The sequence below is a fragment of the Takifugu rubripes genome, chromosome 22 (assembly GCF_901000725.2).
Source record: "Takifugu rubripes chromosome 22, fTakRub1.2, whole genome shotgun sequence".
In the NCBI taxonomy this organism is placed as follows: Eukaryota; Metazoa; Chordata; class Actinopteri; order Tetraodontiformes; family Tetraodontidae; genus Takifugu; species Takifugu rubripes.
In genome coordinates this window covers 7,736,934-7,756,702 of record NC_042306.1, presented here as the reverse complement: position 1 = coordinate 7,756,702, position 19,769 = coordinate 7,736,934, and the positions used below count along the sequence as shown (strand labels likewise).

Below are 19,769 nucleotides of genomic sequence, written 5' to 3'. Positions count from 1 at the left end.
CTTCCAATTGTGAAATTCTATTTATAGTGAAAACACTATTAATATTCGCCAACTAATTGAATGTCAGTTGTGGCTGAAAAAATACTTCTTTTGTCAGTTAAAATTGGAAAACAAACACTGTCCATAATAATTATTTTCTTTGCTTCAAACATACCATAATTTCCGGACTATAAGCCGCTACTTTTTTCCTACACTTTAATCACTGCGGCTTATTCTACGGTGCGGCTTATTTATGTTTTTTTTCGTGGTGCACTATCACAACTATTGTGAATCAGTCATTTTTACTAACCCTCATCAACATGGAAAATACGAGAAGAAAAGCATATGATGCGACTTTTAAGTTAAAAGCGATCACTCTGGCGGTTGAAGAAGGAAATCGAGCTGCTGCGCGTAATCTTGGCATACATTACGGTAATCAATGGCGAGAAGGTGGGAGCGCCAGCATAAAAAACTGATCCAAAGCAAAAAGACAGCAAAAGCTTTTAGACGTAAACATCGCAGGTGGCCCGAGCTTGAAAACGTTCTGGAAGACTGGGTGAACACACAGAGAGCAGGCGGCCACGGTGTTTCCGCTGTACAAATCAGACTGAAAGCAAAAGCAATCGCCACCGTGATGAAAATAGAAGATTTTAGAGGTGGGCCATCGGGGGGTTTTAGATTGTTCATTGTTTGAGTAAAAAAGCATAAACAACGTAATTTGTGTGTAGCTGATACAAATGTATATTTCAAGGTAGCTGCATTACAGACACCTTTAGAAAGAAAAAGCATTTACCAGTAGAATATATTTGTTTATGTTGCTAAGCAGATTAAATTAAAAGAAAAGTTAAAAAGTCCTGATGTGATAAAATTTGGATTTAAGGTCTCTGTATAAACATACAAGTGAAAAGAGTGGCTGTTATTTCTTACCTGTCTGTTTGTCACTCGTCAGTGACTCGTCTCTTACGGTAATAAATCCATATACCGGTACTGAATGTTTTCGATCTAATTTTTCAAATTACTACGTGGGATACCTGCGGCTTAAAATTCAGTGCGGCTTGTATAAGTACAACATTGATTTTCTTTCTAAAATTAGATTATGCGGCTTATAATCAGGTGCGCTCTGTAGTCCAGAAATTACGGTATTACTGACATTCTTGATTATAACCGTTTCAGGTTTTTAATTTTTTTTCAATTTTTACCTGACCTATAGGTCAGATTTGGAAATTGGAAAATGCAGATAATAGTGACAGTTCTGTAATAATTAATATACTAATAATTCTGAATTGAATTGTGTATTACTAAAGGTATAGGCAATCATAAGTGGTTATTATCTTTACTCCTGGTCTATGTGAGCTGCTCCCTGTTAAGATATACAGAACTGCGCCCTCTGCCGACCACAAGAAGAACTATCCCCGACCCTTCTTTTTTAAATTTTGAAATAACAGACTCTTTTCCCCCCTCAGAAATCAGGCATTCCCATGCACATATTTTAGCAGTGAGATATTTTATTTCTTTTGTCTGTCAATTCCTAAGTTAACATCATTTTCATAGTTTTAAGTGGTTGAACAACAAAGTTCAAAGACCTCGTCGAAGGTGGAGTGGGGCGACTCTTCATTTTTCATACAAATTATCAAATTTCAACAATAGCAATCAACAAGGTGACCAAGAGACCAACATTTCCCAGTGCCAACAGAGCCAAGATGGAGAGCTTGATGATGGGCCCCTAAAATAGATATTCCACAAGTCAGACTGTGAGACCACAGCAGTATCTTATTGAACCCTCTCAAAAATCCCGGTGGAAACAAAAGTCCATTACCAGTATTAATTTTTGTAAACCAGCCAATGCCAGTTCATGCTGGATTGTGTTCAGATAATGAAATACTTTAAATTTCACACAATGCAAAAATTATACATTAAATATAAATATTCTTTAAGACTAACATTTAATTAATTAAAATTGTAACATTTATACGGTCTACCAAATGTAGAACTTTTATTTTAAGCTGAAACTCCATCATACACACCCAGCGGGACATCAGTGATGAACTGGAAAGGATACACTGTGTGTCCTCTGATTCAGGAGCTGCAGACAAAGGAAAAGCACATGGGAAAATAAACCATTCCACGGAAAGATGCATACTGTCTTAAAGCATATTCTCCTGTAACTTTTAAATTAACAGATAATTCTTAGAGGATTTCTTACATCTTTTGCCATAAAAGTGCTTGTGCAGGAGTAGGAGAACCCGAAATGTGGCTAGCCAGGCCACATATCCAATCAAAACATGTGTGGTCCATGGCTGAGGGAGGAGAAGGGATGAATGACGGATCCCCAGGAACATGGCTGCCACTGCCAGACAGAGCACAGGATGGAGCCAGCCTTGTGTGTCATCAACACACACACACGTGTTCACACAGTGTTACATTATTTATTCATACCAATAAAACCAACCTGCCAGGATCTCAGCTACATACCCAACCCCTGCGTGTGCCCAATTAAAGAAGAACCGTCTGAAATTTAAGACAGAAGACAGGTATTTTATAACAGGCAGTGTTAAAGGCTTCTGGGTTTTACCTAGCCCCAGGGCAGACAAAACATGGAAGGTGTTCTGGTAGTAGGGGAAGGTACCAGAAGTCCTTCAGAGCTTACCAAGATACCCTTGAGTAAGATACCATGCCCACAAATGATACTCATCCAGGGGTGGACCCTGCCTTTGCCCATTGTGTTATATGAATGTTCTCAGCCATCCAGGCAAAGACAAATTTTGGCTTAAGAAAATTCAATGCAATTCCCTTTTTTAAGTTTAAAGACATTTAAACTTTTATCTGAGAGGCTTCTTCAGTTCTGCATAAACTGGTTGGAATCCCACAGTTATACTGTGCTTGTTTTCTGGATTTGTGGTCAGTAGTGTATAAAAATATTAAAGCAGTGGCTGATCCTGATCATCACACTGACCATCACATGAGAAATATTGTGTGTGTGTGTGTGTGTGTGTGTGTCTGACAGACAACGTAGGTGTTTACCTGCGTGAATTAGGTGAAGGTCTCATCGCAGCCATGATGGGTTGGGTCAAAGACAGAGCCAGGACACAGCAGCCTAGATATGGATGGACACCAGCATGCTGCACACAAACACACACACACACGCATGCACGTACGCGCGCACACACACACACACACACACACACACACACACACGCACACATGCAGATATCTTTATGGAACAACTGCATTCAACACCATCCATTTATCATTCACTTGTCGTGGTTCAGCTGATACACCTGTGACAACCATATTATGGTTCTTAATGGTTTTACAAGGGAGGCCTGATTTCCCTTGTTATTAACTCCTTTGAAAAACTCATAAAAATAGACCTGATAATGAAGATTGAACATTAACTCGACCCACTGCTGTTTGCATACAGACGGGAGGCCATGAAGGTGCCAAGGTCGCTTTACTGAACCATGTTCTTAAACATCTTGAAAGAAACAAAAAACATCCAGACTTGTTTTGAATTGACAAACTTATCAATCATTTGAAGTTTAGATTTTAACATTGATTATCCAACACAGGGAGCGAAGGTAAATGGATGCACGTCAGGTGAACTGACACCCTCCTCTGGGTCTCCCCAGGACTGTTATTTCCTCTCTCTGCTTTCCATTCTGTATAATGGACGTGCCACAGTTGGCACGACAACAGATTTATTTTAGGTTTGCAGACGACTCAGTCATAGTCAGTCTCCGTCACGAGGATGAAAATAGCTGTTACATTACCCACTGTATCCCCCTCCTCATGGAAACTACTGTATTTATGTTCTGGATCTTTAACTGATTATATCATATTTGCTGCATAACCAATAACCCTACAATAAAAAAGTTGAACATAATGTTGAACTTTGTGTGTGTGGTCATGTGTGATATACTTTGCTCCAGCCTTTCCTGTAGAAAAATGGGAGGCAAAAGGCTGCAATGGTCAAAGTGACAGTGAGCATCATAAGCCCTCGATGAAGCTAAAAAGAGAGTGAGAGAGAACAACGTATCATGAAATGAAAATGAAAATAGTAGTATTATGGTAGCAAGTGCCTGTGGGTGCATACTATTTACCTGGAACCAGACCTTCTGGCCGAAAAGAGTTTTACGTGGCCAGTCTGGTTTGTAGAAACTGGCGATGACGGTACCAACACTTCCTGTTACCATCCAGGCCAAGAGCATTAATGCACCTGAACAGGAGAATCTTCTGTTATCTTTGGCAAACTGGTGTAAACACAACATTAAATGGAAAGTTGGATAACAACAATCACAGGTTTATCACCTGTCTGAGGTTGGGCAAATCTATGTGTATAAAATATATACAGTACATAAAATATGAAGACAGATATAGAAATATATACAACTATAGTTTCAGGTGAACCTTACCATGGATTTTCAGGAGAGTGGGGCCTCGGGAACCTCTGAGGACCTCAGGGGGTCCAATTATAAGTTTTTTCTCTGTAGAGATTAATGGCTGACGGTTGTGTTTCCATATTTTACCTTGAGGTGAAAAAAAAATGTCATAAGAATTTTTCCTAATATCACATCTGAAAGACTGCAGGAAGTCAGATAAAGCTGCAATAAAGGACAAAAGGCAAGTCTTTATCAGAAGGGTAAACGTGACACGAATGTGCTGCATATGTGGAGCTCAACCCTCAATGACATGAACACGATTATGCAAAATAAACTATATTACCGTGTTGAGCATGTCCATTGGCTAGAAACAGGAAGTACTCTTGATCCAGACTGAAGCGGCGTGTTTCTGGACTGCTCATTTTGACAGGCCGACTGAATCGGCACTGCATTGATCCATCTGCCAGCCGCCATGACACTGAGGACAGGTCAGCCTGCAAACACAATGAGGCTGTTTTCACTTTTTTTTTTACAAGCATTTTAAGTGAAGTGATCACATGTGCACAGCTTTTAGAAAGTCTATTTTCACCATATGTATATATTCATTTTGAATGAGAGAGAAGGAAGCCTGAACTAAAGGCATAACACAGTCATATAAAAATCATAAATCTCTTCCTGATGTGTGTGTAACCATGATCTAGTTATGCAAATAAGTTGCATTTCACCCTCCAGGCTGGTTGCAGTGGTGCACAAGTTCACAAAGTTTCATGCTAATCATGGATTTGTGGGAGAGATGAAGAAAGTACATCTCTGAAAGAACTGGGAGACTAATGCTGAAAGTAGAGGAAAAGCAGCAGAAAAACCCTTCTCCGTCATGGGAAGGGACTAATGTAAAAAGAATGAAAAAGTGGGAAATGAATTTCTAAAATACTTGATAAGTCCAGAACAAAGGCTGCCCCAAGTGACATCAGCCTTTCAGTCAATAGAAAGCTGGAATAGATTATCTCATTACTGAACTAGCTGGTGACATCACTAAATGTTTCAGTGGGTGCTGCTGGATGACATGGATGAAAACACTGACATAAATGACTCAGCAATTATTAAAAACACAATTAACAATACAAAGCAGCCCTGCAGCCGGTGGTGCCACTGATCAAAGTTGGGACATTTTCAAGAGTCCTAGTGTGTGTAAATCTGGGAGTAACAACAGGGAGTGCACCATCGCTGAGAGGGAGGGAAAATGAGCTTTTAGCAACCGAGAGAAGAAGCTCCAGTGAAACGTTGCATAACACCCCATGATTTAAACATGGAAGCTATGGAGAATATTAGTAGGATCTATGATTCTAAAGAAAATTAATCTCACCTGTGACTGGTCCTCGGGGTACGTTCGTCCACTGACAAAGGCAGCACTAACAGATACACTGTCACCATCTTTTATGCACAAATACACATCGTCGTTCCCCTATTCATGCAGACATGAAGTCAAAGGTAGACAAGTTTCATTTGGTCATTGGTGATTTGCCATGTCATAGAGGATAAAACACAGAAAATGAAAGGGAATTAAGGTAATGGACATTTTGTCAACATTTTCAGATGGAGAACAGAAGTCCTGGTTATATCAAAAGGCCTCAGTCTTCATTTGCTTTCAGTTTTAAGTGCTCAGTCAACTTCAGGAAAACAGAGTCTGAGACATGTTTCCCTATTAAATCCATGTCTGATGCAGTAGGATGTGTTAGAGGTGGCTCACCATCATTGTGTCCCAGGACAGAGCAAAGGCGACGTATCCCTCTGCAGGTCCACTCAGCTCGAACCTCACAGACTGGACAGAAAAGAGTTTGGAACTTTATTGAATTCAGGATCCCCTTAATACTGACTTTACTGCGTACATGTCAGTACTGTGGGTGGCTAAAACAGACTGTAAATTAAGCATCTGACACGAGGGTCACTTAGAGTTGCCCCTTTAATTGTTGTAATATTGACATTGATTAAAATTGTAAGAAACAAACCGTTTGTTCTGGGCCTTCTGTTGTCATTGACAGGAACAAACACTGTGAATCTTGTGGATCACAGCCTGGAGGGTCTAATAGGCAGGATTTTGTTTGACCACATCCTTCAGAGGTGAACTACAGTGGTATTACAGAGAGATGATGCCACATAAATATGTATCACAGAATATGCATTCAGGCAGCTAATCATTATCAAAATTGATTGTAATCTAAAGTTTGGACAGGTTTCATTCTTAAGTCACTAATCTTATAATTCAACAGCTAATCTGGAGCTGTAAATGGAGTTCAGCAATGACTCGTAACTTCAGTTGGACTTTAGGCAGTTCAAAGTGCTTTACAAAGGCACATGACTGCACTCAGTATTCAGGTGATAAAGATTTTAAAGCATTTTATATCATTAAAATCACATGTAAAGGCATTAAAATTGTGCATTAAAGTCATGGACAATAAAAGCAAAACTAAGGTAAAGTTAAAAGACAACTGCAATAAATATCTGGTTTCAGGGATAGGCATCATATATTCTGTTACATATGATACAATCAGACCCTGCTAGCATAGATTGAAGATGAAGTTATTCACACTGAAGCACAGTAAGTACAGCAGGATGTTTTAAATCCAACTGTTCATGCAAACACTTTCAGTTTTGGCTGACATTTGAAGTTGCATAAACAACAAAGTGAGGGTTAACTTCACAGAGATGATGATATATGGTTTGTACATTAACATTCATTATGTGTTGACACTCACGGGGCCAGGCAGGACGGAGTGTGTGGTCACCGGTATCAGAGGAGGTGTAGTGCTCGACTGGGTTGGGAGGGGTGTAGCATTATGTTCATTGATGATTGGTCCAGGCAGCTTCACCCAAAACTTGCTGTAGTGAGCAACTACACTCACACTAAAAATAATTAATTAAAAAAACATATATTAAAGTATATGTTGCAATGCAACTAAACCTAAAAAATCTAGAACCTAGAAATCAAACCCACAATTCCCTCAATGATGCCTACTGTTATTTGTGTGTGTTAGACTGCCCACTATTAATGGCTATGACACTATGACTCCTCTATGGGCTTTCATTACACTGTTGTCACGTGCGACCACAGTGGTTACGGGCTTCCAACAGCATTCATTCATGCAGCCATTTTTAGCTTCGTACAAATTACTTATGCGGAAAAATAAACACTGAACACCAACAAGGTCAGACCTAATTAAAATAACAGAAATAGTAACAGAGGATTTGATTATATTACTAAACAAACTGTCAGAATTCTGCCATCCTCATGAAACATGCACAGACAAATACAACTACATGCAGTTTCACTGCATAAATATATACAGTATATTTAGTGGAAGATGATGCCTGTTTCCTTTATGTTTATTCTGCTATAAGACTCCGAAATTGCAGCTACATCCTGACAATGTTTGGTCTTAAATAGACTGTGTGTTAGTGCCTACGAGAGGGATCAACTCACAAAAACTGGACATGACTGGGAGCATCTGCAGGAGCGTTCCAGATTACCACCACCTCTGTCTTTGTGACAGCACTGGTATGGCTGACAGCAGAACCCTGTAGAACGACATTCAAGGATTGTCGTATTAATCTCAAATGTTTGCACGTCCACCCCTCTGTCTTGTTGATGGAGGGATGACACAAGAAAATGTTGCCATTGTATGCCTTTAGTAGAGGTCCATCTCACTCATATTCTCAGGGTGCCCTCCACAGAGTTCCTCTGGTTACATGGTTGTAAACCTTTTCCAGAGCTATAAAACACATGTAACCTGGATAGCTGGTCCACAGTTTTACGTAAAGGAACCATAATGACACTGCTCCTGAACTCTGAGGTTCAACAAACAGTCAGACTCTCATCACCAGTACCCTGGTATAGACCTTCCCTTGGAGGATGAGTAATTGGAACAAATCCTCTGGTCCCCTTTCTTAATGTACTTAGGGTGCATCTCATCCAGCCTGGGGTGCTGCCGCTGCACAAGTGTTACTCTTACTCCTCAACCTCCACCCTCCTAGAGAGCACCCAGTTCTGTTTCCTTGAAGGAATGCTTGTCAGTAGGATTTGAGGGAACCTTGAAATTTTATGCTCTTTAATCTACACTGTGTGTGTGTGTGGGTGTGTGTGTGCCTGCGTACATGTGTGTTTGTGGGTGCGTGCATGCGTGTGTGTGCGTGTGCGTGCTGAAGAACACCTGATGACTGTTACAGGTGAGAAGCTGTGTCATGCCCGGGTTGGTCAGAGTGAAGGTTCCGATTGTGGCTGCTGAATGTGGACTGGCTGCATCTCTGGCCTGAAGCAGGAAACCCTCAAAAGGAGACGATCCAGACAGAATGACTGTGGAGGGTGTTTAGAAAAATACTATAAAAGCGGGTATTAAGAACGATTAGGAAGTGCATTTCTGTTGGTTCTGTAAATTCATGCTAACTTTATTAAATTAGTTTCAATGCAGACTCCCTGTTAGCATAAGTAAAATCAGGGACTGACTGTCATGGACATTACCTTGGATCCGATCATTGGGACTGAATGTGGTGGTATTTGTCTGTAGGTGGTAGGGGCTGGGTGAGGTCTGACCATGACCACTGTGATGGGGGACCATGCTGCCACACACTTTGGAAACTTTGCCATTAGAGTAGCAGAATATTGGCACACACTGAAACCCCAAGATGGAGATAAGAAGAAGACAAGGCACTGCCACAGGAGACATCAGTGTTGGATCAGCTGCTAAAAGATGGCGCCAAATTCTGAAAAGAAAATTCAATTCCGCATTAATTTACTGTGCCATAGTAGACTGCACAAAGATGGATGTAGTCTACCCATCTGAAAAGCCAACACGGAAATGACTTTATGTGCAATTCCACTGAGATCCACTGTGTGAATGCTGGAATAGTGTGGCTCCAATCCAATCCCATTAATTTTCATGAAATACTCTTTTTTTTTTTTTTTTTGCAACTCTATCTGTCAACAACTACATTTCATCATTCTAAAATATGATCTGCTGGCTGTCTGAAATTATTTCCATAGTTAATTAGACATTAAAAGCCCTTTACAGACCATTGGGTGACATTAAGGGTTCCCACTTGTAGAAACAAATCTTGTCAGACCCAATACTCATTGTAATTGATGATTTTATAGACTTTTATTGACAGGTTTTGAAAGGTCTACAGAGACCAATAACTCAAAAAAAAAAAAAATCCAGTGCCTTTGGCCATTAATTTTTTGAATCTTGATGGTCCAACTTTAGAAATGTGTTGTCCCAGGATATCACACCATTGTTGTGGCAGTTGTTGAAGTATGAACAAATTATGTTCTCCATTAGATCTGACACCCTCACTGAGGCTTTTAAATACATTACATTTATTAAACATTTCCTATCTTTTCTGAATGTTTCTGTGTTTTTGTTACCCTTTGTGTGTTTTACAGAAAGAAAATTATATACCGTATTTTCACGACCATAAGGCGCACTGTAATAAAAGGTGTAGTCTCAGTTATGGGTGCTATATCTGTATTTAAAACATACATAAGGCGCACCATATTATTAGGCGCATGCTAAAACATACAGTAAAAAATGGAAGTAAAACGGTGAGTTATGACACTTTTATTGAACAAAACATTCATTCTTCTGCCACAAAACCATCAAAGTTTTCATCTTCTGTATCTGAATTAAACAGCTGTGCTATTTCAGTGTCCAACATCCCGAATTCCTCTTCTTCATCATCTGAATCAGACTCACCGACCAGTTCCGTTTCAGCGTTGATGCCAGCTTTTGTGAACGCTCTTCCAATACATGAAGACGGTATCATAGCCCATGCGTCTACAATCCACCCGCATATGGTGGCATAACTTGCCCGCCGCTGCCGCTGCATAGTCTTTGTGAAGGAGTGTTTGCCTTCCGTCATCCAGCGCTCTGTCCAGAAGTCTGTTTTCGTGGCAGCTGAGAACCACAGTGAAGGACGACTTCTCGTGCCCCGTTGTGCGTATCACCACCGTGCTGGTCCCTTTTTTCTCCACTGTGTGGGTCAAAGGGATGTCAAAAGTCAGAGGGATCTCATCCATGTTGGTGATGTGGCTGAGCGCGGTTATCTTGTCGCGGCAGTAGGTGCGGAAGATGGCCGCCCTCTCCTGGTAATCCGGGCGGGCAACCATTGTCCTTGCGCGTATGGAGAGTGCCGCCTCCTCATAAAGCAAAAACACCAAGACAAACCTCCTTGGAAGTGCTCAATGTCCATTTCTTCAGCAATCGCTTTGGCCTTTTGTCGAATGGTGACAGTAGAGCCCCTGAGCAATAGAGCAATTATTCCAGGAGCCCCTTCCAGTTTTTCGCTGTTCCACAACCAACTGTTCCACTTGGTCTTCCAGCCCGGGCCACCTTGCTGTGTTCCCGCGGAAACTCAGCTTTGTCTTCCTCACTTGGCGCAGTTCACTTTCTTGTTTTCTCCACTTTCTGACCATGGACTCATTTACATTAAAATGTCTTGCAGCTGCTCGATTGCCATTTTCAGCCGTATATTCGATGGCCTGCAGTTTAAAGTAAGCCTCATACGCGTGACGCTTGACCAGCGCCATTTTAGGGAGTCCTTATGCATAGGTGTTCCTCTAATCGATTGGCGGAGCGTTTACCGTAGTGCACCCACCAAAGGCACACAGCAGATTTTGGAACTCAGTCCACACACATATTATAAGGCGCACCGTTGATTTTTGAGAAAATCTCAGTGTTTTAGGTGCGCCTTATAGACATGAAAATACGGTATTTGTTTACGATTTTAGAGCACTTTTCTTGTGTCATATTGAAGAAATTATGTCAGCCTGACTACAGCTGTCTGCAGGGGATCAGAATCATTCTGAGGGTTACTTATGTTGCATATTTGTATGTGTTTAGGTCATCGGGAGCTCAATCTCCTCTTGCAGTTTGTGTAAGTCCTGAAATTTGCAGATAACATAATCAATAAGTTCAAACCGTTGGCCTGAAACTGCTGATGCTTGACTACGCAGCAGTTTTGGACTTGTTTGTCTGGGTCAGCGCAGCCAGTAAACAAGACAACATCAAATTTCAAGGGAAAGAGAAAACAGACAGAAATTTCCAGACATAAGAACACTGGGCTCAAATCAGGTGTTTAAAAAGAAAGCAGATAGTGGATTTTAAGACAGGAGGAAGAAGGAAAGATGACGGCGCCCAGGGTGTGGCTCTGTCTGTCACAGCACTGATAAGGTCCAAGGTGAACTGCAGCACACTGAAAGTATTGCCATAGTTCAAATTTGTACATTGAAATTTTGTGAAATTTTAATTGTTTTAGCTACAGCAATTATTCCAGCAGCCCATGCCTATTTGCAACTAAATTCCTTTAAAAATGTATGCTCATTTTCAAATTTAAGTTTGAAATGCACATTTAAAATTGAAAAACTATAGAGATCTGAGGTAAGCTACAGTTTGTGCTAGCAGTGTTTTCTTACCCTGAGATGTGCTATCAGACACAGAGAGTCGACCACAGCAGCATGTTGTTGAAAGAGTCTTACATTTCCATTACTTTTACAGCAAAAGGAAGGTGTAGAATGCCCTCTACCTGGGGGGGTTGTGACCACAATCACAGCCTAACTAAGCTTACAGAAAAGTACAGGTTACACAAAAGCTGTGGGCTGGGCTAGGCTCAGTCTCAGGGGAGAGAAAGGGGGATGAACCTGCAACAAACAACAGGAATATTGTTTTTCTCCTCCCAGAAGAGCACATTGCAACTGGGTCTGAGCAGACTCTCCTTGGTTTGTTCCCAAAACAGGATAGAACCATTCACAGATTACTGAAAGTAGGAATATTGGTAATACAAATATTATTATAATTATTATTGTATTTGATGAGCCTCCAGCAGCGCACGGTCTCTTATATCTGCTCTCACTATGGTAGTGCTTCGATCTGATCCCTCTTCCTGTCCATGGCTAATGAACATATATGACATAAGTTAGTTAGCATTTCAGTAAGAAACTGTGGGTTTCTAACAAACAAACAACAAAGTAAACAAGCTCTGCAGACAGTCTGGAGTAGTTCCCTCCTGGCTTTCCAAGTATGTTACTTCCAAATGCTACTGTATGTATTGTAACACTTAACCAAGCTTAATGTGTATCAGCATACAAAGATAAATGTGTACATAAATACATCTTTTGTTCATACTTATGATTGCACAATTTGCTCAGGATGGACTTAATTTACCAGCTGTGTGGCAGTGATGGACACCACAGTGAGAGCAGAGTTGCAGGGAAAAGCTGATTAATGGTCTTGTTTTGGTTTCTGAACCATCAGCTAGAAGGAAAGATGACATACATGCTGCCACTGATAAATACTCAGCTGACTGCAAAGTTTGCGGTTGACTTCCTGGTCTTGGAGCGAACAGCATGTGCAGCCATGCTTGTCTTGTTGACCAGAGCTTCCCAGTTCAATATGTTTGTACAGCGAGGATTTCAGAGCTGAGCTTAACAATTTAAAAACTAAATAACACAGAGATTTTTGGTCAGGAATCAACATGCTCATGCTATGGTAGCAGTAAGCTAGTTTAATTAACTGCAAATTAAAAACACATATGTACCACTGGACTTTGATTTTTTTGTTGTGGATGCTCAGAGTCAGTTACATGTTCTAAACTGCTGAATATGTTCCTAGAACAGAAACCAATCACTTTAGAGTGCTGTTCTCGGTTGTTCACCATGGTTACCCTCATGTGTCATTATGACAACAGTCAATACACATAATAATTTCTACAGTAGTTAGTAGTACACCCCCTGATAGCAACAGTCAGCCTGTTATCAGGTGTATCCGCCAATCCTTTTACAATAAAGCATTTAAGATTTGGCAAAGGCTTGAGATTTTAAACATTACAGTCTGCTGTTGCGAAGGTCCAACTGCAGCTACAGAATATGATCAAAAAAATGTGCGAGGCCTCCATTGTGGAGTGTTTTCTTAATTGTTACATTTGCTTAAGAAAAAAATCACCATCATATAATTGGATTATCAGAGCAATAGCCACATGTCCCACTTTTTATGTTCATCCATCCAAATATATTTGAATTATGGTTGTGTGATAAGACTAATTAGCTCAGGTAAATTTAGGCACCAGTTACATTTAAAAGTCAAAATTAACAAACAGAAATGGTCAAAATACATGATATCATACTCGTACTCACCCCTCAGCTGACTGAACTCTTCTCCTGTGGAATAGTTTCCATGCATGACCAAGCTCTATGTGCTTGTCTAAGTGTGTGTGTGGTATGTGTGTGTGCACACCCACACGTTTCACATGTATCATAAGGTATCATTGCGACGGTTTTACAACCTGAAGGCTGTACAAGAATATGATGATTGGCCATGAAAGAGTGTATAGGTGTTACCTTACCGCTGACTAGGTACATTTTAGAGACTGTAAACACATTTATATACAAATAATATAGCTTAACAACAGTATTGAGCAATATTTGACATTTTGTATGTTTCAAAATACAGTGGGACCTCTACTTACGAAATTAATTGGTTCTGGAAGTTGTTTCGTAACCTGAAAATTACGTAAGTAGAGATGCGTTTTCCATGTAAATGCCCTAATCCGTTCCAAGCCACCAAAAATTCGGACATAATTTTTTTAATAAATCATAAAAATGCATCAAAGAAATACATAATACATGTTACAATTAGATTACTGCACAATAAATGTAGGAATTCAGTACAAGGCTTCTCCAAGAACAAAATTAACTTTATTACAGGCTAATCTTACATTAGCCATCATTACTAGCAATGAACGTTAACACTTGTGGTAACACCGCCATCTAATGGACAAACATACGAAAACCCACAATAAATCCCGAAGACGACGAAGAAGACGCTAGGATACACACAAACTTGTACATATTGACGTCCCTCCTAGCCAATGGGATTACCGGTACAGGAAAATGCTAGGCGATAGCCAATGGCAGAGCAGCTACAAGCATGTTTGCGTTCGCTAAACTCCGCGAGCTGTGAGTAGCAGCGGTAGCGTATTTTTGCCTTTCGTATCCTGACATTTCTTTCGTTACAAGAGGAAATATTTTCCTGTTGAGACGTTTCGTAACCTGAAAATTTCGCATGAAAAGACGTTCGTAAGTAGAGGTCCCGCTGTACTGTAAAATATTTCCTGTGAGACAATGTGGGCCTACGGCTAATGGTCTATGAGGTGCAACTGCAAATATAACTGCACGGAACTACTGACGCGGCATTTTGCTGAAAAGTTAGTCCATGCATTTGTTACTTCCAGGCAGGACTATTGTAATTCTTTATTATCAGGGTGTCCAAAAGGTGATACAAAATGCTGCAGCTAGAGTTCTGACAGGTATTGACAAAATAGATCACATAACTCCTGTACTGGCGTCTCTTCATTGGCTGCCCATTAAATGTAGAATAATTTTTAAAATTCTTCTTCTGACCAACAAGGTGCTCAGAGGCCTAGCTCCATCCTACCTGGAGGAGCTTGTGACACCTTATCATCCCAATAGACCACTCCGCTCTCAGAATGCTGGTTTTACTTGTGGTCCCCAGAGTCTCTAAACTTTTAAAGTGGTTTAAAGCTCGCGGCCCGCAGGCCAACTTCGGCCCCCAGGACGATAGTTTGTAGCCTCCACCTTAATATGAAAGTTTAATGTTAGTGTGGCCAGGCAAGATCGATATGAATGGCACTTTCAGTGTTGTGTGCGGAACTGAATGAACCTACCAATAACAGTGGGGTTTGTGGCTCTCGGGGGCGGGACATTGGCCGGACTTGTTGCGAACTCGTGACATTACGCCCCCTCTTTTCGAGGACCAATCACAGCTCTGAAGGGGGCGATACCTGTAGATGAATACAGAAGGCGGGGGGCAGAAAAACTACAGAAGAAAAAACATCACTAGTCTACGTGAGAGGAGAGGAGAGGAGAGGAGAGGAGAGGAGAGGAGAGGAGACCATGACCATTGGGGTGACAAAGGCCTGTCAGGTGATCATGTTTCTGGACCCCGGCAGCCTCGGCCTATAGCAGCATAACTAAGATGTTAACCTAATGATTAGACGACCCTCAAGTATGATAATTTGTCTGAACATTCGGGACAGCTCAGGGAAGCTGGGGGTCTAGGATAATTTGTCTAGGATAGTAACTGCAACTACAGAATTAATGACAATAAGCTTTTTCAAAGAGGAAGGTTTTAAGTCTGATCTTAAAAGTAGAGATGGAGTCAGCCTCCCGTACCTGGACAGGGAGCTGTTTCCACAGCAGGGGGGCCTGGTAGCTAAATGCTCGGCCCCCCATTCTACCCCTAGAGACCACAAGTAGACCAGCATTCTGAGAGTGGAGCGGTCTATTTGGATGAGAAGGTGTCACTAGCTCCTCCATGTAGAATAGAGTCCTACTCCTCCGTGCTGAATAGAGTAAAACCTGTTAGCTCTTATTTTGCATCCAAAACACAAAATTCTGCATTTCCTGAGTGAGTGAACCCACCTGGTAACTGCATTTCTCAGGCGCTTGATCTAATCCACGTTCTCACAAATGGCTGCTTCATTCTTTGTTACATGGGCATCATTTTCGCAATGTAACTGAGGGTTTTGCTCGCAGCCTGGAAGAGAAACAAAAGATGAAATTATGATCTTATAGCTGCTGTTGTGGATTCTGCAATTATAGCAAATGGCTCAAATGAGGGTGGTGAAAAATTATCTATAAGGAATCCTTCCAGCACTGGAGTTTGTAACTATGACCACCTCGTAACTATGAATCACCGTGTCGTAAAACGAAACTCTGCTCTGACACTCGGGCCTTCAGACTGCAAACATTCTTTTCTTGCTGTAGCTTCACTTTGACTTTCTGCAGCTGCTCATTCATACTCTGAAATGGGAGAGAAGCCGAAAGCCATATTTATAATATTTGTGTAGATTATTATTGCAAAAAAAGAAAGATTAGAAGAATTTAATCATCTCCTTATAAAATGAATAAAAATCTACTCTCAGGTGTAATTGATGATTCAGGCTTTCTAAACTCATTTGGAACTTGATGGCCTCTGTCTCCTCTCGATTGGACTCCTTCATTTTCTGCATTTCCTTGGCAGCCTTATCAAGCTGCTTCTGGAGCTCCTTGACAGTCTCTCTCTCTGTCAACTCCTCTCTGTCTGTTGTTCTCCAACTTTATCCTTGTCTTTCCTCATTTTCCCTTCTTTTTTCTCTAGACGCTCCTGAAGTTCCTGCAGTTGCTTCTGTAGATTACTTGTCTCCTTTTCTCTCAGTGCCAATGCACCCTGCAGCTTATCAAGGGCTGCGATCTATTGCTCTACTCTGGCCTCCAACTTGGCCTTCTCCTCGGCTGCAGATGCAACGAGTGCTCTCAACTTCATTTCAGCTTCCTGTAAAGATGCCTCGTTGACACTCAGCAGCTCCTCTAGCCCAGGTGTCCTCAAGCTCACGACGATAGTCTGTGCCCCCCCCGCCCCTAATATGTAAGTTTAATGTTAGTGCGGCCCGCGAGTTCGATATGAATGGCACTTTAGATTGTTGTGTGCGGAGCTGAACGAACCCACCAATCACGGTGGGGTGTGTGGCTCTTGGGGGCGGGACATCGGCCGGGCTTGTTGCTAACCCGTGACATTACGCCCCCCCTTATCGAGGACCATACACAGCCCTCGCGGCGTCCGCGACACAGAGCCGAATTAACGCTTGATAAAGCCTTGTTTATACTTCTCCGTTTCGTGCCTTCGGACCCACGGCGTTGATGCAGAGAGGGGTCCGGCCGCCTCGACGGAAGCTATGGAATCTCTTATCGAGCGTCAATGATTGGTCCTCGAGGAGAGAGGGCGTTCCAAAGTGGAGAGGAGACGCTTTGCAGAGCTTTGCCGCTTTTTCGGAATACGGAACTTGTCTTGTATAAAAGTCGCTTTACAGCAATTTTTTTTTTTTTTTTACAAATCAGCCGCTTGTGCAATTGTCACATTTTACTGTTGATGCATGTGTGTGTTGGTAGGGACTATGATGGACCTCTGCTTCCGCGTGGGTGAGGCTACCTGATTGGCGGCACCACTAACGTCATCACTCACTGACCACTGGTGAAGAGCATCTGTGGAAACATCTGCCGTCTACTCCGTCCATAGAAAAAGCGCTGGTGGACTTTCAGGAGATCAGTCGATGGTCGACAAAGCAGAAGCATCTTCGCCTTGAAGTTAAATTAGTTCCTGGTGTCACACAATGCATCTTTATAAAGTTCTAAATGGCTCCTCGGCCACTCTTATAAGCATGAAAACATTCTCTTAATTGTCTCTTCAAATGTCTGTATTATACGTTACTATTTTACATAATGCCTTCAGAATCTTTAGGGTTTAGTATATACTGTATCTGTGACATGGAGCATTGGAATATTTCAGCTGCAACCAGCAAACACCCATCAGAATGACTGCTATCGGTGGGAACCGCAGGTCATTTGACTTTAGTCAATCTGTTAAATGTTATATGATTTATTGCAATCTCATAAAAACAAATAAGAAATGTGGGAAATAGTAAATAGGAAGAAGCAAAATGACCAAATACTGTAGATATACTGTAAAAATACCGTAAATTTAAATATGTCAAGAATGGAATATCAGCTTAAATTTAATCAAACATAAAGTGAAAAGAAGACTTTTACAAGTCTTTCAAAATCATCATAGAAGCATCATAAATCTTATTTATTTAACTAAGTTAAATAATGGTGGAGAATAGTGTACACAAAAATAATTAAAATAAAAAGAATAAGCTTAGAATAAGCAAGGGATTGTGCAGTACACAGTCACAGATTCTCAATTTAATTTTTACGTGCTTTTTTGTGAACTTAGATTTGATTTTTTTTAAATTTGAAACTTTACTGTGTTTATCTGCTTTGTGTTATGTGACTGAGGATCGAAACATTTTTGCATGTATTTTTTGGCACAAGTTAAATTACATTTGTGTAATGCTAATAGTTTAATATCATACAGTGTAAATATTTGCATGAGGAAGTTTATGTAATGGCAGAAACTACATTTTGGGTACAAATAAAGTTGATGAGTCCTTATATTTTCTGTTAAGTTTAAATGTATTTGTTATTTTACTCTTTATTTGCATATTTGAATGAAACTTTAACGCAAAGTTGTCTGCTCATTTGTTTACTTCCGGTTACTGTCGCTAATTTCCGGTCTCGTGAGCTAACTCTCGCTAGCTTGTCACTGACGGTGGTTGTCAGCGCAGCATCAGCGAGTCTCCAGCCCACACCTGGAGAGGCTCCTTCGTGCGGCTCCTTCGTGCGTCCCGTCTGTCTCCTACTGACTTCTGGCGCAGAAACGGGAACCTTTGGGCAGGTCCTGTGAAGTTGGACACGTCGGTGATTGAGAAGTGGAAGGAAAACGACCCTTAAATAGCTTTTTAGGACTTAAATGGCAGATATCACAGAAAAAGAGCTCATCAATAACTGTAAATGATACAGACTTGCTGGTCAAACCAGGCTTTTGTAGGAAATCTGGCCTCGTTTTAAGTTTTTTAAATGCATTTCTTTAAACTCTTAGAACACAGAGGAACTCTTGTATTGGGGGCAGAAAAGGTACATTTTTACCTGGTAAAATTCAGTCAAAAGAGCACTAAAAGCATGAATAAACTGAATCATGTAGATTCTAATGACATAAGCTGGAGCTCCTACAGTTACAGCCCATAATGAGACTGCAACTGTTTCTGTGAAAGTTAACCTTTATACAGTTTACCTTCTGCAGATTTCTGTCAAATTTCAATGCAAACATTCACGTTAATCGATATAATAGAAATCTGTTACACATCATGGATCAGTCAGTAATCTTGGACAACAGCAACGTTTAATCCTGGATCACTGCTCGATATATTTAAATGAACAAAGACGGCTGATACTGATTTAAGACACAATTTGTGCATTTTGATGATCACATTCATCAGATTTTTAACCACTGATGGAAACATCCTGATTCATTTAAATCAGGGGTGTCAAAGTCAAATGGACGGAGGGCCAAATAAAAAATGTAGCTACAAGCCGAGGGCCAGACTGATCGAATGTTCATTAAAAAATTTAAAAGGATAAGGATAGGATAAAGGATAAAAGACTTTATTGATCCCACATCGGGGAAATTGCACGTTACAGCGGTAGCCCGTGGTGTACAATACAGAAAAAGTACTAAAAGAAAAAAATAAAATAAAAATAAAAGACTCTTATGTTATGTACATTGCTATGTACATTGTACAGTATATACAGAAATTATAACAAATTATGTACAGGAGTGTCGGACAGTGTGAAGACAAAAAAATAAGGTGCAAATGAGATGTGCAAATAAGACATACCAGAGGTAGGATGATTCGTTAGTGCAAATATGCCAACCCTGGGTTATTGGTGCTACATTAAGAGTTATGAATATT

General features: G+C 40.8%; 1 protein-coding gene and 1 long non-coding RNA gene across 4 annotated transcripts; both read right to left on the bottom strand.

Moving 5' to 3' along the window:
• Positions 1-1,466: 1,466 nt before the first annotated feature.
• On the bottom strand, positions 1,467-13,609 carry frrs1a (ferric-chelate reductase 1a). The gene is made up of 17 exons (XM_029831530.1): positions 13,537-13,609; positions 8,872-9,113; positions 8,564-8,706; positions 7,837-7,931; positions 7,112-7,259; positions 6,365-6,481; positions 6,106-6,177; positions 5,722-5,820; positions 4,702-4,852; positions 4,392-4,505; positions 4,080-4,195; positions 3,899-3,985; positions 3,001-3,098; positions 2,429-2,487; positions 2,183-2,326; positions 2,004-2,062; positions 1,467-1,702 (listed from the first exon to the last, which is right to left on the bottom strand). Exons 2-17 carry the CDS (start codon positions 9,074-9,076, stop codon positions 1,610-1,612), a joined length of 1,800 nt encoding a protein of 599 aa, XP_029687390.1. The 5' UTR covers positions 9,077-9,113; positions 13,537-13,609; the 3' UTR covers positions 1,467-1,609.
• Positions 13,610-14,820: 1,211 nt separating this feature from the next.
• LOC115248043 (uncharacterized) lies at positions 14,821-17,538 on the bottom strand. 3 transcript variants are annotated; one of them, XR_003887074.1, is made up of 5 exons: positions 16,119-17,538; positions 15,844-15,958; positions 15,595-15,764; positions 15,087-15,203; positions 14,821-14,997 (listed from the first exon to the last, which is right to left on the bottom strand). It is a non-coding gene; the product is annotated as an uncharacterized lncRNA (long non-coding RNA). The 3 variants fall into 3 exon arrangements; XR_003887075.1 differs by having other exon boundaries at positions 17,067-17,538; XR_003887076.1 differs by lacking the exons at positions 15,844-15,958; positions 16,119-17,538 and having other exon boundaries at positions 15,087-15,263; positions 15,595-15,621.
• Between the last annotated feature and the right edge of the window lie 2,231 nt (positions 17,539-19,769).

Bases quoted from the DNA above. Each gene is read 5' to 3' on its own strand.
- frrs1a (XM_029831530.1), bottom strand. From the start codon at position 9,076: ATGTCTCCTGTGGCAGTGCCTTGTCTTCTTCTTATCTCCATCTTGGGG. The intron at 8,707-8,871 runs GTAATGTCCATG...CACCCTCCACAG, and splicing joins TCCCAATGATCGGATCCAAG to TCATTCTGTCTGGATCGTCT. The intron at 6,482-7,111 runs GTGAGTGTCAAC...ATACCACTGTAG, and splicing joins ACTCCGTCCTGCCTGGCCCC to TTCACCTCTGAAGGATGTGG.